General features: G+C 37.8%; 1 protein-coding gene and 1 long non-coding RNA gene across 2 annotated transcripts in view; one reads left to right on the top strand and one right to left on the bottom strand.

Annotated features, from left to right (window-relative positions):
* The window catches only part of EDNRA (endothelin receptor type A), a 56,138-nt gene that overhangs the window by 8,961 nt on the left and 28,220 nt on the right, over positions 1 to 18,957 (bottom strand). The window contains exons 3-4 of the mRNA XM_045798872.2: positions 16,387 to 16,514; positions 3,608 to 3,806 (exon numbers count right to left, since the gene is read on the bottom strand). Of these exons, the coding sequence (XP_045654828.1) occupies positions 3,608 to 3,806; positions 16,387 to 16,514 (327 nt within the window). The remainder of the gene's footprint in view (positions 1 to 3,607; positions 3,807 to 16,386; positions 16,515 to 18,957) is intronic.
* On the top strand, positions 5,484 to 17,565 carry LOC123793235 (uncharacterized). Its single transcript, XR_006779875.2, has 4 exons — positions 5,484 to 5,535; positions 8,554 to 8,651; positions 10,843 to 16,535; positions 17,123 to 17,565. It is a non-coding gene; the product is annotated as an uncharacterized LOC123793235 (long non-coding RNA).

Genomic DNA, 18,957 nt, shown 5'->3' with positions numbered 1-18,957 from the left:
GAGAGCCCTAATCAAGAGGAATTCCCTTCCAAAGCTCATAAAGCACGATTCTGAGATATACAGAATATGCATCTATCTTTACTTATTGATGAGCCTCAAAATTTTGCTAGTGCCTGGTTTCCTTTTGCCTCTTGTGGTTAATGTGTACTTAACGTGAATCTTGTTTGGTAACAGCAAAGGTTATGAATGGCTTATCTGTGTAGCTTTGGTTACTGGGAGTTAACCCTTTGCCTGGTATGCTTGCTATGTGACCTCGCAGCCAGCCAGTTGGAGCCATCAACAACCATGCCCTTTCTCACTCTTTTAATACTTATCACCTGGAAACTATTGAGGCCGAGTATCTTTCTGAAGGCATAGTTAGCGTTATCTCCTTGTGGGCAGGATTTGTAAATACGAGGATTATACAGTTTTATGTCTTTTTAAAGGAGAAAATTTAGTACTCTATAAAAATGGAAATTAGAAAATTATATCTACATTCTTCCTCCCACTAAATTAATCACCAACTTAGAAATGCTTTTCCCTCTGCTCTTTCTCCAGCTTGTTTATTTACGGAGGATAATGCGGCCTCCTGTATCATCTCAGTTCCCACAGTAAAAAATAATCATGCTGCTCTGTGAAAAACTGGACAGTTGCTGAATATAGAAAGAGGCCCAGTAGGCTACATTTGTAACATGTCTATTAAAATAATCTATAAATGGTTCCTGAGGAAAAAAAGTTCTCAGCAGAGGTTCTTAACTGTTCTTATGCCATGGACCCCCTCGGATGTCTGGTAAAGACTGTAGTCCTTTCTGAGAATAACACTTCTACATGCATAAAATAAGATTACAGTGGTAACCAATTACATTGAAACACAGCTATTGAAATATTAAAAATTCTGAGATAGTAATATAGGTGTTTTTTAACAAATTAAGGGAAAAATCAAACAGTGATTCTAATAACTACCAGAAGTTGAAACGATGAACATAAGTGATATTTCAAGATTATCCAACTGTTATTGTGACATGAAAATATCTATTATTTCTATTAGTGGAAATATAATGGTTCTGTTAAATATGATTGTGGTTTGTTGCCCACATTCATAATAGAAGGAAATTTCAGTTAGAAGTTAGTGAAAATAAATATGTAATTTCTTTTCCATCTAAGTTCACAGACCCCTGCATTCTATCCTAAGGTTAGTGTAAACTATCAAAGGAGTTGGTTTATTCAGATGTGTTCATACAAATATCTCCCTCTGCACATCATACTGTAGAAAGATTTCAGTACTGAAGTCAAAAAACCAAAAAAAAAAAAAAAATCAGAACTCTTTGTTTAAGTGCACACAAACACTCCTTTGAGCACCCCCTTGACTTGTATCCCCGTCTTCCAGATGCATTGCTGACCAGCTGTAAATGCCCCAGGAACAGCTGCAGAGGGTCTGGAAGCTGACCCCTGAGGGGTCCGCACAGGGTCCCCTGCCCCCTCCAAGACCGATGCCTGTAGAGAAAGGGGTCACACATTTCTTTTGAACTAATGTCATCAGCCAGGGTATGGAGGGACCTCCCTCCAGTCTAGGTTAGAGCCAAGTCACAAACTGGGGAATAAAATGAGAAAAAAAGAACAGGAGGAGAAAAAGAATCAGAAAACCTCGGACTTGGAATGGAATCTAAAAATTGATCAGTTTAAACTCCTACCTTTTACTGAAACCCCCTAAGGTAGCCAGCCATTGCTTGCTCACTCTGTAAGGGAGACTCGGTCTTGGCAAAATAGCCCATTCCATTTTGTCTAGTTCACATCATTAGTAAGTGCCTCCTTATACTGAGCCTCTCCTCGCTAACACTTCAGTCAGGAGTATCTCCATTGCTTCTTCCCACTGGCCAAACTCTGATAACCCCCTGCCGTCTACTTTGTTTTTTCACTATGGAGATCGACTTAATAAAAAGGTCAGTAGATAAACAGAATACCTTCATTTTAACATGGCCAGTTTGGCAGTTTTCATGAGCACTTTAAAATTGAAAATAAGAATTTCCAAAGAGGAAAACTGGTCAACTGTAAAACCACTAATTTTGTGAATTTTCCGAGTTAGGAAAACATACCTGGAGATGTCTGTAAATGATTAAATGTGGAATCTGAGCTGCATGAAACCTACATCAAAGCACTAAATTATGCCGATTGAAGGGAAGTGTAGTTATCCTGTTGGTTTTTCTCCTCAGACCACATTTGACTAGTTTGGCAAAGGAAATATGCATTTTAAACATGTTTTCCAATACACTCAGTTACATAATTAAACTTTTGAGAGAAACATTAATGTGGTTAGGTGTATTAAATGATAATGGAATTTGTTAAACTAAAACACTTTTTAAAAAGTTGTGCAAATTTTGGAGGTTCCTCAAGATGTTAAAAATAGAGCTACCCTATGACCCAAATACCCAGTATTTCCCCCAAAGATACAGAGGTAATGAAAAGAAGGGGCACCTGCACCCCAATGTTCATAGCAGCAATGTCCACAATAGCCAAACTGTGGAAGAAGTCGAGATGCCCTTCAACAGACGAATGGATAAAGAAGATGTGGTCCATATATACAATGGAATATTACTCAGCTATCAGAAAGTATGAATACCCACCATTTGCATCGACATGGATGGAACTGGAGGGGATTATGCTAAGTGAAATAAGTCAAGCTAAGAAAGACAATTATCATATGGTTTCAGGATGGAACTGGAGGGGATTATGCTAAGTGAAATAAGTCAAGCTAAGAAAGACAATTATCATATGGTTTCACTTACGTGTGTAAAATAGGAATAGCATGGAGGACATTAGGAGAAGGAAGGGAAAAATGAAGGGGGGGAAATCAGATGGGGAGACGAACCATGAGAGATTATGGACTCCAGGAAACAATCTGAGGGTTTCAGAGGGGAGGTGTGTGGGGGGATGGGTTAGCCCGGTGATGGGTATTAAGGAGGGCACGTATTGCAATGAGCACTGGGTGTTATACGCAAACAATGAATCATGGAACACTGCATCAAAAACTAATGAAGTACTGTATGGTGACTAACATAACATAATAAAAAAATAAACATGCTACTAATTAAAAAAGATAAAAAACATTATGCAAATTTATATTAATGCAGAATTTGTATGAATATAAGTACATGTAAGTATGGCTTCCTACTTAAGTTAAAAAATCTATCTTTTAAAAAATATGAGCAATGTGCATTTGCCCAAGTAACATAAAATACCTACCAGCATGCCAGTCAGGTGGAAATTGTTGTGTTGTATTACTTATTATAAAAACAAATAGCACATCTATTTTTCTTTCTGAGTAAGTTTCTTTCAGTATATGTGCTACTGAAGTGAACACTGAGTAAGTTTGTTTCCGATTCTAAGTTGTTTGGTGTAGAACAACAGTTGTGTCTACAATTGTGCTATAAGAGTGAACACAAAACAGTTGTTCTGTTCAAGAAGCTAAACCCTCCCATAACGTGTACTTTTCATGCAGCTGAAGAGTATGTGACTGAAATAACAAAGTAAACTGCACTGGGCATTGTAGAAATATCAATAAGTCTTGGTGATGGTAAAGTATAAATGAAGACCTCCCCCCCCCAATTAATTCCCTTCATACTCTCCGTACCTCCATGAATTTTGACGTGGCATTGAGCATACAGGTTTTGTGCTGTTCACCCTTGTATTCAAAGGGCACCATGACGAAGCCAATAGCTTCAGGGATGGCCAGGATAAAAGAAAGGATCCAGATGGAGACTATCTCAATGGCAGTGATCAAGGGAATCCCAATTCCCTGGACGCGACTCCAGGAGGCAACTGCTCTGTACCTGAAAAAAAAAAAGGGGGTGGTGGTGGTGATGGAAAGCAGTCATGAGGAAATTTGAAATTTATTTCAATTAAAGAAATTAGAAATGCTGGAACGATCTTCCCCTTGGCCAGTGACCAATCATTGGCTTTTAGGAACTTTCTGTGAGTCCTGATGTGAAAAATAAGTGGGATCATTAAGAGTGCCACCCCTTTGGGAATCAGTTGCTCAGCAGGCCTAAGTCTGAGATCTTCATTTGGGGTTCAGCAAAATCTTGTGAGTTTATAAATGTGGCAGCATCAGATAGATTCGCCTGTGTTTTTTTACATGGGGTGGGGGAGAATTGGATGATGGAAGGAGTAGTGAAAGCTGCCAGTACTTGTTAAGATAGTATCTTATTCTTCTTTACACATTAAAAAAGAAACTTGAGGGAGGTGGGTGGGAGATGGGCTCAATGGGTGATGGGTATTAAGGAGGGCACTTGTGATGAGCACTAGGTGTTATATATAAGTGATGAGCCACCGAATTCTACTCCAGAAACCAACATTGCACTGTATGTTAACTAACTAGAATTTAAGTTAAAAAAAAAAACAAACCTTGAAACATTATTTACGAGGTAGATCTAGATATCCTTAAGTGAACAGTAGCCATGGATAGCCCATCATCTTCTCCTTTCCTCTACTCTCACTGCACACCTGGTACAGTGGCCTTGTACCACGTGACAGTTTTAGTAAGTATATATTTTTGGTAAATGTCAAAGAATGACTGTATCTTCCCCATTATGGTCCTATGCTAGAATAGATAAAATGGAGTTAAAGATACCTTGGTTCCTAATCTTTAGGGCTTACAATCTAATAGAAAAGAATGGTTCATACCAAAATATAGAACATAAATGTAACTGAACAATGATGTCAATCAAAAAACAAACTGGCATTAAGAAATTGTTTACCTTATTTTTTACTTCAATATTTTTGTGATAATAATCACATTTCGATGTTAAGTCTAGAGAAAGTTTGGTTTCAGAAATTGCTTTGACCTGATATGATGATCTGGTGTAAAGACTCTTAGACCTAGTGTTAAGATGGGACCTGTGACGTGGTATGGTATTTTTGTGGCTTCATTCTTGAAATGTTTTTTGCCGCTGTAATGGAAAGGAAACATTCTCTTTTTATAGCTTTCATTAGATAATGCCAGAAGAAGACTGTAAAACAGACCAGGGCATTGGGGACAGGTGGGTTTGTAGGACATGCGACTTTACGTCAAAGATTTTTCAGTAAAGCCAAGGCAAGCTACCCCTATCACTTATATTTAGTGTTCCGTCTCAGTACATCTATGAAAGCATAAGTCATAGGAATTATGCTACCTAGTTCTTCACTGCAGATTAGAACCTGTAGTTTTGGTATGCACGATGATGCCACATGGCATAGATGTAGCACGATTTACTGGAGAAATGTCTTTTGCAAAATATTTTTAGGGTAAATAAGATTGGCGTACAATATGAATCTTTAAAAAAGTCTGGATTAGTTCAGAAGAGAATGAAATACAGCTTTGCAAACAGACCCAGAAAATCCTTTCACGATATGAAGGTTGCGTTTTTAAATTTATGGTTATTTCCAGTGGGATAAAGACTGCTATTTATTTTGCTTTTCATTTCTGTTTACTTTTCTTTGTTGCCTTATTAGACTGGCAGCCTGGTGTCCAGTAAAAGCTAAAAGGAATGGAGACAGGATGTCTATATCCTGAGGCTGTCAGTGAGTTATATCTATTTCTTTTCCCCCTTCCCTTAGATCAGCTATCAGGAAAGGTGATTTAAATAAAATGCTTCATCTCCTAAGGGAGCAAGAAAGCCAGATTTCTTAGGCAGGAGTGGAGATAGAAGGTGGTTTGAGTAAGAAAATATGGTCAACATGTTACATTCATGTGTAATGTGATGAATACATTCACAGAGCAGCTTCATTTGGTAATGTGCCATGACTTCCCAGAATATTACACATCTATAATCTAATGTAAATTCAACATTTTTAAATAAATAGAAGTCATGTTTAGTGTGCAGTGTAGCAAACCCACATAACTGAGAATTAGATTATTTTTCATTTGTAATCACATTGATTTTGGTAATATTTCCATGAGATAAGAAAACAACCATGAGAGCAATGAGAAACAATCATTTGTGATGATGGAGGTAGGGAAAGGTGTGGAAAATTAGAAATACTGGATGCTCCAAAAATAATGTCTATTTGGAATACAATGAGACAACACACATATACACAAATATGTTCTCCTTACTAGGTGCAATTATAAACATCCCTCAGTGGAGCTGATATAAATATATGACATCTTCACTTGCCATAGAAAATCTGCAAGTGTATATTCAACCACTAACAATTGATATTCAAGAAATGATGTCTCCTTTTTGAAATGCTTTCTTCACTTGGCTTCTACTACATTCTTCTGGTTTTTTGCCAGCTGATAAGACTGGCCACTCCATCTCATCTCCTTGGCTGCAACCTGCTCAATTCTCAAACTCTTAGTGTTGGATTCCTTCTTAGTCCTTGGGCCTCTTTTCTACTCTATTGACACACTTTCTTCTAGTGATCCATCCAGGCTCATGGCTTTAGTATCATTTAAATTTTCTATTTACTGATAAATAATTCCCAAATTCATAAGTCTAGTCTAGAACCTCACCTCTAGCTCCAGACTTGTCCATCCAACTGCTTAACTGAGATGGCCATTCGATGTCCAGTAGGCATTGGAACTAACCCAAGCCAGACTCCTCATCCTCTTCCATGACCCCCACCCTATCCCCTCTCCAATCTTTACCATCTCAGGCCCAGAATTTGAAGTTAGCTTTCACTCCTCTTTTTCTCTTTGTTACCACACATCTGATTCTTTAGCAAACCCTGCAACTTCTTCCTTCACAATACATCCAAATGCAACCTCTCACCATCTCTCCTGTTACCATCCCGCCTGGATTACTGTAGTAGCTTCTGAACTGGTCTCCCTCCCTCCGCTCTGCCGTACTGTACTCTACCCAGTGTGAGTCTGTTAGCTCGGAAGTCCATCATGTCATCCCTCTGTTCAAATCCCCCAGTAGTTTCCCACCCCAGTGGGAATGCCTCCTGGTGTCCTCAGAGCTGCTGCTTCATCTCCTCCTTTGCTCAGTTATGTCTTTTCACAGGGTCCTTCCCTGAACATGTTCTTTGAAATTGCCAGGATCCCCTCCAGACTTTCCCTGACCTGCTCACCCTGATTTGTTTCTCCATAGCATTTACCACCATGTGACCAATCAAACATTCTATTTATCTTGTTTATTGCTCATGCCCACCCTTTTCTTTAAAATATAAGCTCCACGAGGGCAGACATTTTATATGTTGGTCATAATACCTAGGACAATAGGTGCCAAAGCAATATCCATTGAATTAAGTGTCTTTGTCTCCTGGCCGTGCATTTCTCTCTCCTGACTGAAGCCAATACAGCGCGCTGCATTCTGAGCATTTTCTTAGTTTCCAAGCCGTCCCTGCCTAAGCAACAGATAAAAAGCTAATACTTTTAGAATCCTAGAATCAGATAATTAAAAACACCACGAGGGACCCTTGGGCTGCTCTTTCTTGCCTTCCTGTTCTACTAGTTGGGAACCTGAGGATTGGAGCGTTACTACATCTTCTGCCTGGTCTCCTGTGAATGTGGGGAGCCTGGACCAGGGCTCTGCTCTGCCAACTCCCAGGGGAGTCTTTTCCCATGACATCACCTTGTACCCCGTCATGTGATGTACCCAAATAAAAGTATAAATTACGTGTTTTATTTATGTAAAGATGTTTGTTACTGTATATGTCTATAAATAGATTTTTACATGTTTTCAAGGCCAAAGGCCTTAAATGCCTGTTTTTGAATTTTTGAGGTATGCTCTGGGATGGTCACTAAATTTTAAAATATTTATTATTGGATGTGCTTTAAAACAATATAAAACAAATTCAAAAGATACTACTTCAACAAAATCTATTTTTATTTCCTCTTATTCTTTGTCCATTTCTCTTTGCATAAGCATAATCTAAATATATATTACAATCATATCAATTACAATTTTATTTTTAGTTTTGTCCACTTTTCATTATAAAAAATGCCCCTGGGGTACTGGGGTGGCTCAGTCAGTTGAGCATCTGACTCTTGATTTCAGCTCAGGTCATGGTCTTGGGTTCCTGGGATCGAGCCTGGAGTCAGGCTCTGCACATAGCGGGGAATCTGCTTGGGATTCTCTCCCTGTTCCTCTGCCCCTCCCTACCCTCTCTACACCCTTGCTCATTCCCTCTCTCTCTCAAATAAATAAATAAATCTTAAAAAAAAATGCCCTTAGGCTTCTACAGAAGCATGACATTTATTAATTTGATAGCTCCACAGTATAACTGGATATTGATACAGTTTACTTAAATATTTCTCCTAAGTTCACATCAATTCTAGTGTTTCATGGTTGTGAATAACACATCTATAAATATGTTCGTACGTATAGTTCTTTCTCTTTTTGAACGATTTTCCTGGATTAATTATCTTAAGTAGGATTGTTGAATCAAGAGAAGGAAAAGGTATCCGAAATACTTTAAAAAAGTTTTTATCAGGTGCCCGCCAATAGCTACCTACATTAGAATTGATTATTTTTCCTTCAATTCTGCCACTTCCATTAAGTAAAGCATCACTTCTATCCTCACCTATGCACACTTTTAACTAGTAGCAAATGCAATCATTTGTAATATTTGTTTATGATTTATGACTCTTAGGCAATAGACAAACCAACTGCCACATAGAGGTTTGGAGGCAAAATACCAGCAGGAAGAATTTTAAAGAGAAACCAGACATGGTGGATTAAAAGATAGCGGTGAGTACTTTCACACCTCAGCTGAGTCTTTCAATTGGGCTGGCCTGTGACTGCTTGGACCGGCTGGGTAGAGCTGGAAGGATGCTTTGTGGGTTGCAGGCCTGGCCTCTGAGCAGAGCCGCAACTCCACCCTGGAGCCCTGGGCCTGTCTCAGAGAACGTGTTGAGAGGTGCTAGACTACAGGCGAGGCAGTGGGGCTCCGCCGAGCTCAGACTTCCAGCTGTTCTTGCCAGTGGGCTAGTCATGTGTCTTGGACCCAAGAGACAGGCTTAACCACCAGCTGAAATCCACCAAAAGACCAAGGCCAAGTGACAAGTTGTGGAAGAATTGCCCAAATTCCTACCCCACCACTTGGTGAGATAATAATAAAATGGTGGTTGTTTAAAGCTGTTAAGTTTTGGGGGCAGATTGTTATCAAAGAAAAATAAGACAGCAGAATTAACCAGTCGCTTGGTCTTGTCAATAGAATTAAGATAAAAGGGCACATAACTATGTGCAACGGGCACAGACCTCAAAATGAGATCCAAAGTTGCCCTACAGTCAGCGTTTGGCTTTGTCTCTGTCCTGTCTCTGGGTTCTCTCTTCCGGCTCTGACTTTTCTTTCATGCCTTCCCTATTGTCATGCAGCGAAAGGAAATCATAACACCAGGAGAATAAGGAGAAATCAAGTCTGACTGTAAATAAAAATGCATTTTTCCAGAAAACCACTTTCATGTGTCTTGACTTAGGATAAACCTTCGAGAACATCAGCGAGACCACAGAGCAATGATTTGAAATGCTGGGATGGAGAACTGACATGGGTTTTTGAGTTTGAGGGTTATCAAACAAAACTGCCTTATTAATAGGTCTCTGCAACTTTACCAGGTATCTAATTATACACCATTCCTGGAGCAGTTGTTAAAAGAGTTTTATCTTTTTACAGGCTCCTTCCCCAGGCAATTTTTAACTACAAGTTAGATCTGTACCCAGACCTTTTTACTGGTCTGACCCTGTCATTTTCCACTTTAAACACGACCGTTAATTTTACAAAGAACAGCATTGAATTCCCCTTCCATTCTGCCCCATCTTTTTTAACCCCCAAACAAACTCAAAGTAACATCTGAAATTTGTCACTTATGGCATGCAAATATACCTATTTTAATTGTTGGTAATGGCTGGTTATTCCTATGTTGGGAAAAATTCATTCATGTTAGAGGTATATTGCCTTAGTATTAAAAGAATTTTCACTGATAGAGCTGAGTAGAGGTCAAAATTGTTCCTAAATTTCTTCTTTCTTTTCTGAAATCCCTGTTTTATCTTTTTTCTCAAGTGACTGAGGATGCAAAGCAAAAGTCAATAAAAGTTAGATTTGAGGAGGAATTAGTGAAAAGGCAGAGCTGAGACAGGTCTATAGTTGATATTAACAATGAAAGCTCATCTTTTCTAGGGGAAGTCATGGGCTTCTCCTCTTACTCTTGTTTACCTTATTCACATTAAAAGCTAATAGTGAGACAGCTAGATTTTTTTCTTTCATCTTTCTGTATTCCATATCTATTGAATAATCAATAAATAAAGAAATCGTAATAGTTTCTCTCATTATTTTCCTCTCAAAAATAACAACTCTGAAATGAGAGATAATTATATTTAAAATATATTTAAAAAAATCATGGGAACTCTTCCTGAACTATAATTTGATTCATTCAGCTCATAAGAGGAAGGCAGGGATTCCCAAACTGCAAATTGTTTTGTAATAGGTTCCAATTTCCCTCTTTTTATTTCTTGTTTTATTTTTTTAAATAGGGTTTTTTCTAAAAAAAAAAAAAAAGTAAACAGGGATTTTCTTACTTTTAGTAGAATATAATGCAACCAAATCAAGAAACTCAAAGCAAATGGTATCTTATCTTCTGGAATTAAGTGTGAATGATTCATTCTCTAGTGTGAAAGCTTTTGAAATAGAAATGCCAAAATAGATTCCCTACATTCAGGTCCCAAAGCTTAGAGTCAGTACCAAATGAAATGGGAAAATAATAAAGAAAGGACCCAGGGCACAAAGAATGTTGAGTTTATTACCGAGGAAAACCTCCTGGATTAAGGCAGATTTTTGTGGGAGTGGAATTTTAAAATGGTTTATCGTCTTGATCTAAAACTGAGCCCAAGTCTTAATGAAACAGACGCTTAATGCCATTTTTTTTCTTTCCTTTTTTTAACCAAGAACATGTCATTGGATATACAACTGATAATTTGTGATGGAGCATTTAGTTCATTTTTCTCCATGCATGAGATGGGAGCGAGGAGGATGTGGTAAGGTGAGGTGAGCCTACACCTGACATGGGACCTATGACTGAATCCCTGCATCCCTTCCACGCCCCACGCCACCCCACCTCACGACAGGTAGAGTTGCTACTGGGGAGAATGAAACTGTGCAAAATGGTTGCTTGAGATGCCCCCAAGGGAGAAAGAGAGGGCATAGCAATGCAGGGTTTTGATGATTCAGGTGATTTAGGCATCCCATAGCCTAAATACCATCATCATGTATTTCCTTCTCCCTTGTTCTCAGGACAGCAGTCCAGCCTTATTCTTCACGTCTGTCCATCATCCCCTTCCTGCCCGAGCCCCTGTGGAACTAAATTATGAATTATACTTCTCAACCTAGGGGTAATTTATTATACAGTATGTCACTAAAGGAATAAATGCCTTAAAATATTTTTTCAACAAAAAATGTACCTAGACTTATATAAAGTATAAAAGGGACCACTATAACCATGCCACATAATACAATTCACAAAATATACTCTAAATTTTCTCACAAGAAAATATATCACAAGGATGACAATTTGCCTACAGTGCTTGCCAAACCAAGCAAATTTTTTCTTCTCTCTTTTTAAAATATTTATTTATTTATTTGTATTGAGGTATAATTGACATAAAACATGATATTAGTTTCAGGTGTACAACATAATCATTTAGTATTTGTATACATTGTGAAATGATCACCACAATAAGTCTAATTAGCATCCCTCACCACACATAGTTACAGAATTTTGTGTGTGTGTGATGAGGACTTTTAAGATTTACTCCCTTAACAATTTTGAAATATGCATTACAGTATTAACTATAATCATCATATTGTACATTACATCCCATGATTTATTTATTTTATAACTGGAAGTTTGTACTTTTTGACACCCTACAGCCATTTCACCCCCAACGCCCTGCCCTTTGGCAACCACCGGTCTGTGCTCTGTATCTATGAGCTTGTTTTTTGCTTTGTTTTGCTTGTTTTGTTTTTTAGACTCTACATATAAATGGGATCATAAGTATTTGTCTTTTTCTGTCTCACTTATTTCACTTAACATAATGCCCTCAAAGACCACCCACGTTGTCACAAATGACAAGATCTATTCTTTTTTATGGCTGAATAATATTCCATTGTTTATGCATACCACATCTTCTTTATCCATTCATCCACAGATAGACACTTGAGTTGTTTCCACATCTTGGCTATTATGAATAATGTGGCAATAAACATAGGGTTGCATGTATCTTTTCAAATTAATGTTTTCATTTTCTTTGGATAAATACCCAGAAATGGAATTGCTAGATTATGTGGTAGTTCTATTCTTAATTTTTTGAGGAATTTCTGTACTGTTTTCCACAGTAGCCACACCAATTTACCTTCCCACCCACGGTGCACAAGTTTCCTTTTTCTCTGCATCCTCGCCAATACCTGTTGTCTCCTGCCTTTTTGATACTAGCCATTCTTACAGGTGTGAGATGATATTTCATCATGGTTTCGATTTGCATTTCCCTGATGATGACTTCTTCCTCTCTTTTGGCTTCTCTTTTTATCTATGCCTCTCAGGAGATTATACTTACATGTCTTAAAAAAGATTTTATTCTTTACAGAGAACAAGAATTGTCCTTCATTCTGTTTCTCATTCTTTTTTGTCACATGCTAATCTTGTCTGACTTTGGCTTTTGGTTGGATGTTTCCTCAGAGGTGTAGTTTTCCTTTAGGATGCTGGGTTCCTCTTTCCCAGCACTCATTATCATCCTGGTTTTTAAAGCCTTTAGGACAAAGTTTAATTTTTTAATAAAATGATATTTTCCCAAATACGACGGTTTCTGTAAAGGCAACAATAGGGATTGGAGCAGCTCTGGGCTGGGCACGTACATGTATGTCTCCATGTACAGAAGCTTCCGTGTTCGTGTTTATGTACCTATATGTGCTTGTGCGTTAGAGCTGCCTGCCCACAGAAATTTAGCCTTGATACAGAACACAGGTCATAGGAATGAGCTGCATAAATGATGAAATAAATGAAATGTATAAAATGGCATAGAGCAAATAAGGAAAATGGGTAACAGGTAATAAAAGTAAATACACTTTCAGAATTTTTTTTCTACTTCTAGAAGAACATTACAAACACCTGTCACCCCATCCCTAGACATAACTACTACTAATATTTGTCATGTTTCCTTCAAGGAATTTTATATTCATATACCTACACATGTTAGTTATAGTTAACCTCCTTATCCATTGGCCTAACATGGGGCAATAAGATTGCTATATTTTCCTGTAAATAATTTTACAAAGAACATTTTGGTGCATGAATTCTCTGTTCAAATTTTTTGGACTGTTTTCTTAGGATCGATCCTAAAAATTGTAATTACTAGGTCAGAAAGTGAAAGCATTTGTAGGATCTTACCTTCCTGAAGGGCTGTTTCAATCTATACTCCCACCAGATATTGAGAAATATGTTTTCTTAATTGGAATTTCTTTGATTACACGAATATTATTCATATGTTAATTAGTCATTTAAATGTCCTCTTTGGTATTTCTATATTCATGCTCTATTTATATGAAAGTCTTATGATTTTAATTACTATTTGTATGGCCTCCTTAATTACCAAGAATATTGACATGTTATAGATTTTATAACAGGTATTTGCTGCAAATATTTCCCCCAGCTTCTTGCTTTGTTTTTTACATTTATGAATGTTTGATCTTTATGTTTTAAAGTTTTATGTCCTGAAATCCTTTTATAACTATATTCAGAATTTCTACCATCCTTTTTAAGTTCAAAAAGTCCTCCTTTTCTAGTGATCAAAAAGATAGTAGCCTGTTTTCTTCTATATGTCTTGAGTTTTTACATGCTGGAGCATAGTGGTTAACAAGGAGGACCACTTATAATTGATTACTGGCTCCGATACTTGGTCAACAAATGGCCTTGGTTAACCTCTTCCAACCTCAGCTCCCTCATCTGTAAAGTGAGGGTGATTAGAGGACCATCACAAGGTGATGTTGTAGGGACTAAGGACAAGAACTTCTGTAAAGTATTTCTAACAGGGCCCACAATACTAATAGTCAATAAGTGGTAATTATTATAAATTTTGCTATTGATATATAGGAAAACATAAGTCTTTAACATGCTTTTTTCCCCAGATGGCTAAATAGCACCATTTTTCCTTCCCCCATTATACTCAAAGTGATTTCAGTCTATATTGCATTCTCATACACTGTAACACCTGTTTCTGGCTCTCCCATTTATTTCTCAGTATATTTGTATGTGTGTGCCACACTGGTTTTTTTTTTTTTTGTTGTTGTTGTTGTTTTTAGATTGGGGAGGAGGGAACAGAGGGTGGGCAGAGGGAAAGGGAGAGAGAGAATCCCAAGCAGGCTCCACGCCCACCGTGGAGCCCAACGCAAGGCTTGATCCCACAACCCTGAGACCATGACCTGAATCAAAATCAAGAGTCAGACGCTTAACCAACTGAGCCACCCAGGCACCCCTGTGCCATACTGTTTTAAATACTGTAGCTTTATAACATTTAACACTATTATATAGGAAGAATATGCCTGTAGAAAACATAATTCTTTCTTAAACTATTATGATTATTTTCTTATTTCTTTCCCCCACAGGGATTTTAGAGTTGTATTGTAATTAAAAATTTAATTGGATATTGTAATAAGAATACATAGCTACATCTCTACATATACAACCTGATAAATACAGGAAATGTTTTACACGTATTAGTAATGCCACCGATATAATTTAAATGCTTTAATTTGTAGATACTACAACACTTTGGATACAAGAGGAAATAGTGTTATTGCGATGCTAGGAGTAGGAACAGCAGAGTGAGAATTCATTAATGAATAAAATCCAGATTATAAGCGCTTAGTCAATTTCTTGGGCATGGCCACAAGTAACATAGTCTATTATTTCATCAAGTGGAAGTGATGCAGTGCCACCTACACTCTGGACACGTGTTAGTACAGAAGCCCTTAATGTCGGCTATGGTGCAGAAGAAAAGCACACAGACCTCAGGTTTTCCTGGGAGCTATGGAAAATCCAACTAGTAAGGGAGCAATGCTCTCTGATCGTTGTGTTTACCACTGCATCGGCAACATTTTTGTCAGCAGCATCAGGACATTTTAAAGTACTTAAAGGAATTTTTTGTGTGTTGTAATTTCAGCAATACATTTTTTGCAATACATTTATTTTTAATAACACTGCTAAACATTTTGTTTTGTTTCACAGTTATTATAGGCATACATTTATAACAGGGATGCCATGATAATTTTCATCTACTGATGGAATGAGTATTTTTATGTTTTAACAATAACGATTTGGTCCCCCAAAGTAATTGCAGATGACAGATAAGAGAATGTCTGTAAAGGCTTGAATATTCTTTAAGAAAGGGAGTCTTTTATTTCTATGAAGATGGGACTCAGGTGCTCTCACAGAATGATTGCCAGAGTGTGAGAGAGAAAAAATGGAAACCTCTTCTAAATTGTGGTAAATCAATTAAATAGGACATTAAAGAGTATTTACATAGGATAATATTCAATACAAAGGAACACCGTAGAGGGGCGCCTGGGTGGCACAGCGGTTAAGCGTCTGCCTTCGGCTCAGGGCGTGATCCCGGTGTTATGGGATCGAGCCCCACATCAGGCTCTTCCGCTATGAGCCTGCTTCTTCCTCTCCCACCCCCCCTGCTTGTGTTCCCTCTCTCGCTGGCTGTCTCTATCTCTGTCGAATCAATAAAATCTTTAAAAAAAAAAAAAAAAGGAACACCATAGAATGTGTTACAAAGTTCCTAACTTCATTCTTCATAATTACTGCTATGAAAGTTAGGAGGTGCAGAAAATACCATCTAGAAGGACTCCTTTAGAGAATTCGACATCCCTATTTGAGGAGAATTCCAGAAAGACTTAGAGATACCTGATGGGTTTTTCAGAATCTGATCAAGGAGTGCTTCTGTTGTTGCCCTCTTTTTAAAAATTGTGAAACATTTCAGGCATTCCAAGACACATAGAGAAGACTATAACAATATTATGTATTCATCACTCAGCTCGAGTAATCAAGTATTATACATATAATTGAATAGCATCTTCTTTTTTCTAATGAGAAAATCTACCATTGAAAATATAGCATTTGCATGTCCTAAAATCTCCTTTTCCAAGGTTCTTTCCATCTAATTTGTTCACTTTTTCCTTCGTTGCCATAGGGTGCCAAATGGCTATAGCTGGCAAAATGCTCTAGATATAAATTGCCTGAGCTAAAATGGCTAATGATCAGCAAATGTGTAAAGCAATTCTAAACAGTAGGGCTAGATTGTTGATATTTTAATTCATTTGAAACTAATTAACAACTGTCCAGGTCACCAACTCTCAAGTTTCCTTGACTTCTCTTTTTTTTGAGAAAAATGCCTTTTGAAACCTAACAAGAGTGGAGGGAGAGAACCATGTTACCTGTCAACACTGAGAGCGCAGAGATTGAGGACGGTGATCCCCACCGAGGACTTTTGCAAAAAGGGGAACAGCTTGCAAAGAAATACGCCAAAGTCATTGTGATCAAAAGGCCAGCGCCCCGCCAGAAGCTGAAAGAAGGAGACATCGTGGTAAGAAACACAGAGCTGGCGTGAAACATGTGGACACTTACATTTCTAATTATCCTCTGAACTTCTAAGTTGTATTGTTCCTTATGCTTTCCACTTAGCAGGGCAGCAATACAGCATTCTTATCATTTAAAAAAATAGTTTAAAGCCTTAGCCATTTTTTTAGTCTGGAAAAACGGAGAGAATGATAAATATCATAACAGAAGATATGAACCTTTGATCTTACGTGAAGTAGTCATACCGCCTACTTTTCAAAGAGCAGCAAAAGGTTAGGGTTTGGGTGCCAGCTTGACTGAGAAGCAGGCAGTCATTTTTTTTATCTATTTTTACTAAATCATAAGTAAAGCTAATTTTCAAGTAGCAGCATTGGAAAATTATATTATCTCCTGACAACCAGCACAGGCTCTGATTGCAAGGTGATGGAGAATCCTGGAAAAAGGAAGTGGCTTAGGTTGTACTGACTCGTCAGCGGCTTAACACCCTAAAGCCATTTTGAATTTAGCTCTTCCTCTGTGCTAATGGGGCTGACTCTGCTTCACCAGGTGTGTCTTAAGTGGCCTTCCTTAATTAAACCTCCCTTTATCATACAGAGAAACGAGGTTACTGTGATCTGTTGGTAGAATTTGCCAAAAGTCTATTCTTCCATGTTGACAATTCAAAACCTTTGTTGGAAGGAAAGGATGGATACCCGCTAGTGGCTACGGTAAGTAGCAAGGAAAGGATGGATACCCGCTAGTGGCTACGGTAAGTAGCAAGAACATAGTCTCCTGTGAGTTGCTGATATTTATTGAATTAGGTGTTATGGCAGGAGCATGGGCTCAGCTACCTAAAAGGGTAGTTCCTGCTGAATACATGATGCCTTTTCAAGAGTAAAAATGGTATTGATTTCCTTTCTAATTTTTGCTTAGTAACTCAGAATTGAAACTGACTCCACTCAGTTGGAAACACTGTCCTACTAACTTGACAGAACTGTCTTCTTTTTTGCAAAGTACCCATTGCCTTAGTAGCTCTGAGTTGAGCTTTGAATTTCTGATCTGACATATCTAAAAGATTATGTGAGGTTTAATTTCATGGTCAATGTGATCATTAACATAATCTTCATTTTGAGAATTTAGTAATGTAGGGCTCTCTAAAATTCTATTTTTATGGCCAAGACTTTGTATGATTTATTTCAGAAATCCTCTCTTTTTAGTCTTCAAACATATTTCCCTTTTATTTAAAACATTTTTATCAATTTAATTAATATATAGTGTATTATAAGTTTCAGGGGTAGAATTTAGTGATTCATCAGCTGCAGACAACACCCAGTGCTCATACCATCAAGTGCCATCTTTAATGACCAACAGGCAATTACCCCATTACTCCACCCACCTTCCTTTCAGCAACTTTCAGTTTGTTTCCTGTATATTTCCTGTTCTTTGGAATAGTTTTCTGAAAAGACCTCTGAATTGAGGAATCCAATTCTGCCTCTCATCTCTTTTTTTCCCCTTGCACTCTGATGAGTCTTGGTTAGTATCTTCTCAGAATTTCTGCATAAACTTTTGTCCAAGGACAATTGCTGGGCTCTTCACAGGAACAATCCCTAAACTCTTGACAGTCTAATGAAACTAACAAATAATTATATCATTGCTGAAGGCTGGTTGTTAATGCTTGATGCACGTAAAGATATAAAACACTATTTCTGAGATGAATCTCCCCCCATAAAGAGAAGAAAACCTGAAAACTACTTTTTATAGAATGAAAATTTAATATTTTGTCCCACCAATGTAATTCTCCACTAAAGACTACAGAGATGTAATTAATATGTGTAGGGATTGTTACAGGATATTCTCTGGAATGATTGAGTTGTTATGGCTGGTTCATTTCAGAAACAAAGTATCCTGAAATCCACATGGATGGATTTCCCAATTCACACATCCAATAATGAGAGAAAAGGATGTTTCTTGCTTAACAAGGGAGACTCTGAAGTCCTATGAGGGTCTAAATGACAAGTGCTAAGAAAAATAACCCAGAAAAAACCACAACTGAGTATGTATTGTTTCAGGCCCTTCCAATCTCAATTGAATTTTTTCCTTTTCATGCTTGCCAAAGCTTCAATTAGGGTTAGATGTAGAGGAGGGACTGAAGGGAAAGATATCACAGAATATTTAGCACCAAAAAGTTCACAGAATTGTCTTTCTTTGACATAAGTAGAGTTTTGTTATTTTTCCTTTCCCCAGGAGTAAGCATTGATTCTTCTTGGGAATTAAAGACAGGGGAAATGAAAGAAATCATTGGAGAGGGGCGCCTGGGTTGCTCGGTCAGTTCAGTGTTCGACTTTTGATTTTGGCTCAGGTCATGATCTCGGGGTCATGAGATCGAGCCCCAAGTCGAGTCGGGCTCCACGCTCAGCAGGCAGTGTGCTTAAGATTCTCTCTCTCCCTCT

Source organism: Ursus americanus, chromosome 13 (assembly GCF_024610735.1).
Source record: "Ursus americanus isolate L20-20 chromosome 13, mUrsAme1.1.p, whole genome shotgun sequence".
NCBI classification, from domain to species: Eukaryota; Metazoa; Chordata; class Mammalia; order Carnivora; family Ursidae; genus Ursus; species Ursus americanus.
The sequence above is the reverse complement of the archived record's forward strand: the minus strand, read 5'-3'. Positions and strand labels throughout refer to the sequence as shown.